The sequence below is a fragment of the Haemorhous mexicanus genome, chromosome 4 (genome assembly GCF_027477595.1).
Source record: "Haemorhous mexicanus isolate bHaeMex1 chromosome 4, bHaeMex1.pri, whole genome shotgun sequence".
Classification (NCBI taxonomy): Eukaryota; Metazoa; Chordata; class Aves; order Passeriformes; family Fringillidae; genus Haemorhous; species Haemorhous mexicanus.
Genome location: NC_082344.1, coordinates 22,879,588 through 22,889,856, shown reverse-complemented (window position 1 = coordinate 22,889,856; position 10,269 = coordinate 22,879,588). Strand labels below are relative to the sequence as shown.

General features: G+C 49.1%; 1 protein-coding gene across 1 annotated transcript; it reads left to right on the top strand.

Moving 5' to 3' along the window:
* Positions 1 to 96: 96 nt before the first annotated feature.
* NOA1 (nitric oxide associated 1) lies at positions 97 to 8,586 on the top strand. Its single transcript, XM_059844078.1, has 7 exons — positions 97 to 1,095; positions 2,144 to 2,308; positions 3,021 to 3,217; positions 4,423 to 4,554; positions 6,066 to 6,182; positions 6,990 to 7,107; positions 7,684 to 8,586. The coding sequence occupies exons 1-7, from the start codon at positions 123 to 125 to the stop codon at positions 7,887 to 7,889; spliced, it is 1,908 nt and encodes a 635-aa protein (XP_059700061.1). The 5' UTR covers positions 97 to 122; the 3' UTR covers positions 7,890 to 8,586.
* The last annotated feature ends 1,683 nt before the right edge of the window (positions 8,587 to 10,269 follow it).

Here is a 10,269-nt window from a genome sequence, read left to right as displayed (position 1 = left end):
GGCGGCGGCACGGCGGCTGCGCGGCCCGTCACGTCACGCCCGCGTCTCCCGCCAGGCGCCCGCGCGCTCCGTGACGTCAGGCGCGCGCGCCCCGCGGAGGTGTCGGTGCGTCCGGCCACGCCATGCTCCGCCTGGGCCCCGCGCTCCTGGCCCGCCTGGCCCGCGCCCCGCTCCGCGCCCCACTGCGCCCGTGCGGGGCGGCGGCGGCGGGCCATGGCGAGGAGCAGGAGCGCTTCGTCTTCCTCGAGTACGAGCCGGACGCGGCTGAGAGGGCGGCGGTGGCGGTGGCGGCGGCGGCGCCGCGCCGGGAGCGGGAGCTGAAGCCGCGCCGGGAGCGGGAGCTGAAGCTGAAGTCGCGGCGGGAGCGGGGCGCGGCGGCGGCAGTGCCGAGCCTGTCCGATCCGTCCGTGCCGCCGAGCGGCCTGAGCTGCTCGGGCTGCGGAGCCGAGCTGCAGTGCGGGGACGGCGGCGCGCCGGGCTTCGTGCCGGCCGAGCGGTACCGCAGCCTCGTGTCCGAGGGCCCCGCGGGGCTGCGCGGCGCCGTGTGCCAGCGGTGCTGGGCGCTGGCGCACCACGGCAGCGCCCTGCGGCTGCGGCTGCCGCCCGACGAGCACCGCCGCGTGGTGAGCGCGGCCCTGCGCCGCCCGCCGCGCCACGGCCGCGGGCCGCTGCTGCTCTACGTGCTCGACGTGATGGAGCTGCCCGACCCGGTGCTGCCGCAGCTGCCGGCGCTGCTGGGCCCCGACGTGCCCGCCGCCGGCGTGCTGGTGGTGGGCAACAAGGTGGACCTGCTGCCCGCAGACTGCCGCGGGCACCTGGGGCGGCTGCGGCAGCGGGTGGCGGCGGCCTGCGCCCGGGCCGGGCTGCGGGGAGCCGCGCTGGTGGACATCCGCCTGGTGAGCGCCAAGACCGGCTACGGCGTGGAGGGGCTGGTCAGCCGGCTGCAGCGCTCCTGGAAGTGCGCCGGCGATGTCTTCCTGCTGGGCGCCACCAACTCCGGCAAGTCCACGCTCTTCAACACCCTGCTGCGCTCCGACTACTGCAAGTCCCGCGCCCCCGACATCATCGACAGGGCCACCGTGTCCCCGTGGCCAGGTCAGTGCACTGCTTGGCCCTTTGTAGCACGGGTGATGGGGGATGTGGGGTGTGCAATAAACAGGGAGCTGTGTGCTTCTGGGCTGCTCTCGATCACCCCTGCAGCAGGAGAACCTGTCACCAGAGTGGTACCTGGCACCCTGAGCACCTCCATGGTGGGCAGCAAGCTCTAGAGGTGTGCCGTGCTTCACTTTTTCACCTCTGAGGTGAAGTGAGCTGAAGTGTCTAACCCGGAGAAAAGGGGGGTTGGGAGATGTTATGATTCTCTGCATCTACCCAAAGGGAGTTATAGCCAGGTGGGAGTGAGTCTCTTCTTTGAGGCAGCCAGTGACAGGAGAAGGGGACACAGCTTCAAGATGCACTAGGGCAGCTTTAGGTTGGACATTGGTAGCAATTTCTTCACCGAAAGGGTAATTACACATTGGAATGGATTGCCTAGGGAGATGATGGAGTCGCTGTGCCTTAATATGGTACTCAGTTCCATGGTCTAGTCAATGTGGTGGTGATCTTAGAGGTCTTTTCCAGCCTAATTGATTCTGTGATTCCTCACAGGGGGCAGCAGGAGTGGGATGCATGTGCTGAGGGTACTGCACATCCTGTAGCACTAAGAGGCTTGTTAACCAATGTGGGTCTGTGTGCACCCCTGCCAGTTAGGATGGCACCTGATGTGCATGCCTTGCCTGTCCCTATCCATTAGAGGCATCCTCCAGTCTGGAGAGGCTGGGAGGTGCAGTGGTGAGCACCTGTAGGACAGACCAAGGTGTCTGGAGTTGAGGCTTGAATGGGGTGTACTGTCAGCCTTGGCACCACTCAGCTTTGAGACCCTTTTATTCAAACTATAGGTGAGAACAGGTCTTAAGCAGGTGGATGGCTTGTTTTTGGTTCCCCAAGTTGGGAGGCTTGTACTTTATGGGAGCCCCTGTAGTTCTACCTCTGACTTTGTGTTATTAGGTTTCACCAAAAAGTTAGAGAAAGTTTTTTGTAATCTTGTTCCTCAGAGCTGACAAGTAGTCAGAGATTCAAAAGTGCTTTCTGTTTGTTTTTCTAGGAACCACACTGAACCTGTTGAAATTTCCAGTTATTAACCCTACATGTGACAGGATATTCCGAAGGCAGGAGAGGCTAAAAGAAGAGGCAACAAAAACAGAAGATCAGCTAAGCAGTGAAGAAAAAAAGTACCTTAATCAACTTAAAAAGCAAGGTTACCTAGTGGGTGAGTCAAGGTGTTACCTTTCCGCCCCTAATGAAAACACTGCATTACACAAAGGTTAAATTATTTTGACCACTGTTTGGTCCCAGATTAATGGGGGCAAGACCTCTGTCTCCTCCATAAGCAGCATCATTAGTACTTTTGAATACTTGTCACCTGCTGTAGTAGAAGAGAATTCCCCTGTGCAATGCATCTCCTCTCTGAAGGAGGCTGGCAAATTCTGATAGCTTAGTAGTTTGCAAGGATATCATATTGCACGTATGGGCCATCTCTTGTTCCCAAATAAAGAAAATAAGTTTAATTTTAAATAATTACATTTGGGCTGCAGGCTACAGGGGTTGTACATCACTTTAGTATGTATTCAAAAGAGGGGGGGTGCCAGAAGATAGCTCTGGATTTTCAGATAATTCTGTGTTTGGCAGTCTGAGCCACTGAAAATAGAAGGCAGCCTGCTTTACCATAAATTGGGAATAACTAAGTGTCTGTGATCTCGTCCCTACTGGGATTTTGGGATATGAGGAGTGCTAAGCAAGAATTATAGAAGGGATTTCTTAGTATTTTGTCTTTTGAACACAAGTTTCAAGCCACATACTGTCTTTATCACCTTTATACTACTCCTGTGTATCTCTTTTAAGCCATGAAAGGGGCAGATGTTTGATTAAAGGAAAGCAAGTTAAAAAGTAAATTACCAGGAAAACCTTTCATTTTAATCCAGGAAGAGTTGGAAGAACATTTCAACAGCAGAAGTCTAGTGCTGAGATTGACTTCGACCCTGACACACTCTCTTACAGCATGGATGAAGATCCTAGAGATGCCCCTAAGAAGCTTGAGGAAAGGGAGGGGTTCACTCACAACGAAGTGAAGGATGCTCGGTGGTGTTTTGACACTCCAGGAATTGTAAAGGAAGACTGTGTAGGTACTCTGTGGTGCTGTGTAGTGGGGTGACAGGGTTTGGGAAGGCTGTTCTGCCTTAGCTGTGCCTGTGGGAGAGTGCTTCTGCTGTAGTCCTGGCATTAGGATTTTCTTAGCTTGGGAGATGTGTTAAGTTAAGGTTTGCATTTACTTGAGGGGGGTTCATGTTTTAATGCTGTTGCATTTCTGAGTAGTGCAATACTGCTGGCTTTGCAAAGGAGCTGCAGGGCTGTGTCACCAAACTGCCACAACCTCTGAACCAAGAAAAGTAAGCAAGAGTGCTCTTATCAAGTTCACTCCAGCATCACCCAGTGGAGCTGACACTTCTTCAGCTCTCCCAGCCTACAGAAGAAGGTGGAGCTTAGGAGGATAACCAGAGTTTTATGACCAAACCACATCTTAGAGAAAGCATTCTCCTGAAGCTAGGTGGATCTGCAATGTTGCTTATTCTGCTCCAGTATGTCAGGCTTTTGTCAGTAGAGAGTAGAGCAATGCCCTACTGAAGCCAGTGCTCACAAAGTGCACATGTCTAAAACAGGCATGTTTTGATTTTTGGTCTTTTTAATACCTGTGCAGAGCTGCAGGTCATCTGGGGAAGATTTAATAGTACAGGCAGACAGGAAGATTCTGAAGAGAATGAATGCAAGGACTGCGGTGAGACTTTACAGCTCAAGTGCAGGTGCAGCTTTCATGAGCACTAGGAAGACTCCTGGTTTTCTAGTGATGTGTTTGTCAGACCATAACCTGTTTTACTAGGCTGCACTTTGGTTTCTGATAGCCAGTGTAAAGACTGGCATCAGCTTAGAGACCTGGTTTGGTAACTTGAGATTGTGTGTTTTCTTCCCTTCTTCTGGAGTTTAATACTTGAGGGAAATACTTCTGGCATCCAGAAATAGTTGCTTCTGTTTCTGATTCTGATTATCCTTGTGCTCTCCTTTGGAGAGTTCCATACCAAGTTTCAGATCAAATTTTGTTCCTGCAGTCCATGTTCAATCTGAGTGGAGGACAAGCAGATTGTCTGTGGCAGATTTTGGCAGGGGACATTGTTCCTGTTTCTTGCTTACTGTGTGGACCAGAATTGAACTGTTGTGTCAGATGTTCTTGACATTGCTTTGATTGGTCTTTTTCTTCTATCAATATGCCAGTACTAAATTCCTTGTTCCCGTTGAAGCATCTGGAATGAATTATGACAATTTATTTTGCAGGTTTTGAATCTCCTAACAGAGAAGGAAGTAAAACTGGTTTTGCCATCACATGCCATTGTTCCACGGACCTTCATTCTCAAGCCAGGAATGGTGTTGTTTTTAGCAGCCTTGGGGCGTATAGACTACTTAGAGGTAAGGGAAGAAAGGATTTTGGGAGCAGCTGCTTCATCTCTTACTGTAGTACCAGCCATAAAAGGCTTTCTGGGTAGCTCTCCCAGACCCTTTCATTGCAGCTTTGGAGGTGATGAATCAGTTACTGAATCACTGCATGAAGTCAGAATGCCTTGGGGTGGGTAGTTGAAAGGTCTTTTACTTGGTACCAGCATACAATATTACATAGTGTATAATGGGAACTGCTTTTGAATGCTGACAAACATCTTCAGTTTCATATGCTTCCCATGGCATACAGAGAGGCATGAGGGAGGGAGGAGAATGTCAGAATTAACTGGGAAAATAGGTGGCTTTCCTCATTTCTGTGTTTTGTGAAAGCTGCCTGCTAAGAGAGAAGAGCATAGACATTTTTCTTTCCTGGCAGACCTCTGAAGAGCTTGCCTAAGGAAGCAATTAATTGCACGTGTATTTTAGTTTCTGTAAAAAGTATTTTTCAAATGTGTTGTGTGTTCCCCCTGCCAATCATTTCTTCCATTTATTAAAAATCCCATGCCATACACTTTATTGAACTATGTGGAGTTGACCTCCTGTGATGCTTCCTCTGTAAGGGGCAGTTTCTTTCATAGGAACATTAGACATTATCATAAGTCTTAGATCATTTTCTCAGTAGCTTGCCCTGTTTTAGGGGTGTGTATGTCTATTCCTTTGTTTCAGTCTGCTTTCCAGGATCACCACAGAAATGTTGAATTGGTACTTGGCTAAGGACACTCCTGACCTGCTGGAAGAAAACCAGAAAGGTGGAGAGGGCAGGATTCTGTAAAGTAAAATATGTACTGGTATGGCAGGAGCACACATCAATGTATCAGTCTTGTGTATCTCTGTCCTCCTGAGATCTTGGAGGACAGTTGTGCTCAGGTCATGACAGAAGCTCCTGCCTCAGCTTAGACCTTTGAACTTGAAGGAATTCCTGCCCTTATTTCTGGCTGCTAGCAGTGTTTGGAGAGATCTCTCCCCTCTCTGACCTTGTTTTCTATTCCTCCAAATGTGATGAGAGTGCCTGCTGAAATTGTTCCACCAGCTTAGCATAGCTTGAGAGCAGCTGGAACCAAGTCCTGTTGAATGAGCACTGTGTGTTAGAAGACTAGAGTGATAGGAGAAGAAGCACCAGACCAGATGTCCATCACCTCTTGCACTGAATAACCACTCTGAGTTTGTTCTTGTGAATTAAATGAGAGCAAAGATGTCTCTTGGATGATTTACCTGAGCTGAGCAGCTGTGCTGGCTGTAAATGTGGCATTGGGGTGCTTTGAGGCAGGATAGTGAAGCTGTGGGTCTTCTCTTCTGGAAACTCAAATCCCAGTTTTATATAAACCATGGCTGCTGTCAGTGGCAGAGGCAAGGACCTCTCAAACAGGGAGGGGGCATCCAGCAAGGCAGGTTTTGAACATGCAGGAAAGAAATGGGGCAGGAGGGAGCAATTCAGGGCTGCTTTTCTCTTAGCATAATTAACATCCTTTTGGCATTTATTTCAGGGAGAAAAGCCTGCCTGGTTTTCTGTCTTGGCTTCTAACCTGTTGCCAGTCCATGTTACTACGCTGAGTAATGCAGACACCATCTATGAGAAGCATGCAGGCCAAGAGTTCCTAAAGGTAAGGGGAGGTGCTGGGGGAAGCTTGTGGCTGCAGGTAACCCCTGTCTGGGGCACAACTGACAGGGAACATCCACAGGTGTCAGGAGTTTGGCTCCTGTGCAGTGAGTCAGTGGAGATGCTCAGTGTGGAGCAGTCTTGCACAAGACTGTGTGGCTGAAGTGTTTTAGGAAAGAGCACTCAAGATGATGCATTTTCAGCAGAGTTTCTTCTTCTAGCATTCAGGCTGATAAGATTTGCAGTGCTCTGCTTACTCATGTTTGACTCTTCTTGAACAGCCTTAAAGTGCAGGCAGCAGTGGGGATATTTTCCATGGCAAACCTGCAGACTGGGGTTTCAGAACAGATTGCAGCTGAAAAATTTACTTTTCTTATTCTTTCCTTGCTGGATCTTCTGCACATATCCTCATCTCTTGGTGGTCTGACTTACTCCTTGGTATGGCTATGTTCTGTGTAGTGCTTGCAGATTGATGGGAGATGGGGTGAGCTGTCCCTGTCCTGGTATTTCCACTCCTGTGCACATAGACAACAAGTGCTGTCACTCACATCAAGGCAGCTGGCCTGATCCACCAGCTGCATCCTGCAGTGGGCACTCCATCTTTGCTCACCTCCCACAGGGTTCCTCTAGCTGTGATCCTGACTCTGTTCTGACAAATCTGAAATAACTCCTGGAGGTTATTCAGTCCAGCTCTTAATAGGCTAACAAATGTTTAATGTCTATTCTTCCTTGTGCCTTGCTTGCCAGTTTGAGATAGGAATGCTGAAGAATCTCTTGACTGTTAAATAATTTCTCTGTGTTTTAATCTTAGGTCCCCATGGGTGGGGAAGAGAGAATGAAAGAGTTCCCCCCACTTGTTCCTCAGGACATTACACTGAAAGGAATTGGTGCCACTGAGGCAGTTGCAGATATCAAGCTTTCCTCTGCAGGTAATTTAATATTTCTTCATTAGTTTGCTTTGCAGGGTCTGCATCCTAGAAACATTGATGGGAAGAGGCCTTTGAAGGGGTGAAGCTGTATTTCCTGCTCAGAGCAGGACTGTCAACAACACAAAATCATAGCAGCCATGACTTTGTCCAGCTGAAGCGTGGCAGCCTCCAGGAATGGAGATTGGTAGCCATGCTTGTACAGGATGGCAACATTGGAACACTTAATGTTCTGGCTGCCATACAGGTTCTGCAGCATCAGGAATGGCTGTGACACTGTCAGCTGTCCAGGTGAGAGGGAAAGGGCCATTGACTGGAAAGCTTCATTCTTGTGTTTTTGTAGTTCCCACCATCCCTCTTAAGTTTACCAGGAAAGAGCTGAGAAGAGTAACATGGCTTTAGGTGCTGCCTTCTGTTGGGACAGGGCTGGATATAACCTTTGAGCTTGGTTACTCCAGCAACCACATGAGGGTAGCTCAGATTTTTAGCCACTCTGGGAAGCAGCAATTTGTGTCAGAAACTTGTTTTGATCCGAGGGACTTGTCTTCCTCACTGTCTGTATTCTCTCTGGCTTTGCAGGCTGGGTGGCAGTGACGGCTCACGAGGAAGAGGAATTGCTGCTCCGAGCCTACACTCCCAAGGGCACTGCATTGGTGGTGAGGGAGCCTCCCCTTCTGCCTTACATCAGTACCATCAGAGGGGCCAGGATCCCAGGCACTCCTGCCTACAGGACCAAAAAGCCTCCTTCCTTTGTGGAAAACCTAAGAACCACTGGAAGCAGATAGCACTTCTCAGCATCTGAGCAAGGCAGAAGCCAGAACAGCCCCTGGAGAACCTTGTGACTTATTGGTATTCAGACAATGTTGGGACTCATTTTGAAAGGCCAGGAGGCACGTTTTGGAAAGCAGGGCTGTGGGGGAGCTCTGCAAGTCCACATCTGATCCAGCTGCTGAACTGCATCCATTTTGAATGAACTGAGGGGCTGGGACCTTGCTGTGGGAGGAGAAACTGCTTCTCCCTGGGATCTGCATTGATGGGCAGATCCCTTTACCTGTCCTCTTCTGAAATACAGGGTGGAAACTCACCTGCTTGACCTGGTCTGACTTGGCTGCTCATAGAGTAGATGGTTTCTTGCAGGCATCCTCCCTCATGTCAGAAATCATCACCTTGTTCTTAAGGTGTTTCCATAGTTAAGGGGGTGGAGGGAGTTGGAAGGAGCAGGGAATGCTCCAGTGTGGGTATGACTTTTCTAGTGGCTGATACTGATTCAACAACATTGAGCAGAAGGGTCCTTTCTCTCCTTCAGCATCTGGAGCAGATTAGGGTGTGCTTTTGGACACAGGAAAAATGATTTAATGAAAAGGAGGTCTGCTTCTGTGCTTGAAGAGGAAAGTTTTGCAATTCACTGCTTTGATTTGGTTTCTGTAGCTTTGGTACAGGTTTTGGAAACCAAGGGTATAGAATAAAACTTCTCAAAGACCATCTTTTGTTGGCCTAGTTGAGAAAGCACTCTTTGTTTGGGTATGAGCATCTTGTTAAACACATGAAAGTTCCAGTGCAATAATAAAAGTGCTCAATCTGCCAAAGACAGGCAGACTGTGAGAGACACGTGGCCAGTCAGATTGCTGAAAAGGAGGCAGAAAAAAAAATATCTTCTAATCTCCCTACCGTTTCACTGATGTTTTCATCAGTCAGTCTGTTGGTCCCCAGAGACGGCTCAGCTGTCCTTGGGTCCTTGGCTGTTGTCCTGAAGAAGCCTGGGTGACCAGCAGAAATCATTGGCTCATTCAGCATTCTCTTCTCACCATTGTTGCCTGTGGGATGTATTGGCATTCCTTTAGGGAAATGTGTCCCTTTGCCCTGTTCTTTGTTTCCCCCCATTTTCAGCCCAGACCCACCATGTGGGTCTGTCTGCAGGCCCTGCTCAGGGCTGCTCTCATCCCCTATGTGAAGGTGCTGGGACTTCCTATGGAGCCACTTTCTGTGCTCTGCCACTCCCTTCAGCCCTTCCTTGCCCTGCACTGCCACCTTCTTCCCTACTTCCCACGCTGGGGGTTGGTGAGATGGGGTGGGCTGGGTGGGGCCACGGTGGCTTTGAGAAGCGCTGGGTTCAGCCCTGTCCTGGGGGAGTTCTCTGTCCTTGCTGGCAGCTGCCCAGTTCTCTCTGTGAAGAAAATCAGTTCTTTATGAAGGTCAGTCTGCTGCCAGTGAACCCAGGGAATGTTTCTCACATGTGTTCAGTCTGTCTCTAGTCTAGACTACAGTTCCTCCTGTACATTAGACAAAATATGTGCACTCTCACCTTGATTTCTCAGGAAGCCTTTTCTAGTTCTTTCTAGAAGAAAAATAAACTATGGCAGCATGTTCCTCACTGCTCAGGCTGTGACTCACACAGCTCTCCTGTTTTCCTGTGTTTCTCTGTTGTGAAAGCCAGCACATGTGTGGCCACTCCTAGGGTGTGCTTGGCAAGCCTCAGAGCACAGGCAGCAAGCTCCAGAATGTGTTTTTTCCAGCATGGGTATATAGGACTGTAGCTGTATTCCTGGCTGGATTACTTTGTGCTCTTGGCAGGCCTCACATTTGGCTGCCAAAATTACTAAAGGAGTTGCCAGCAGGACTGGTGTGAGGATTATCTGTTTTAGCTGTGCTAATCTTCACAATGCTGTGATTTTCAATTTCTCCTTTACAAAGGGAAAAACACATCTTTTTAATGTTTAAGAACAATATTCTAGAAGCTTTTTTTTTTTTTGAGAGATTGTTTTTAAAATTACTTTTGTTGTGGTGATGGAAGAGAAAATGCCACATTTATCTCAACTCTAACACACAGCAAACCAACCCCTGTACAAATTCTGCCCATTCTTTTTGAGCAGGCCATGGATTTATCAAGTACTTTCCTTGACTTGCTCATAGCTAAATGGGAGAACCATGTTGCTTTGTGTATCTTGAACATTTTTAAGCTGACAAGAGGCTAAACAATTTCTTCATGTGTGTAGAAACAGCGTGAACAACTCTTGTTGTGCAGTTTACATCTTAGGCAAGAATACTGAGAAGAATGCAAAAGAATACTCAGATAGGGACCTCTGCATCTTGAACAAATGCAGACAATCCAAAGTTCTTCCTGGATGATTTGCATGCATCAGATGGTGGTGAGAGAGAAAGACTATC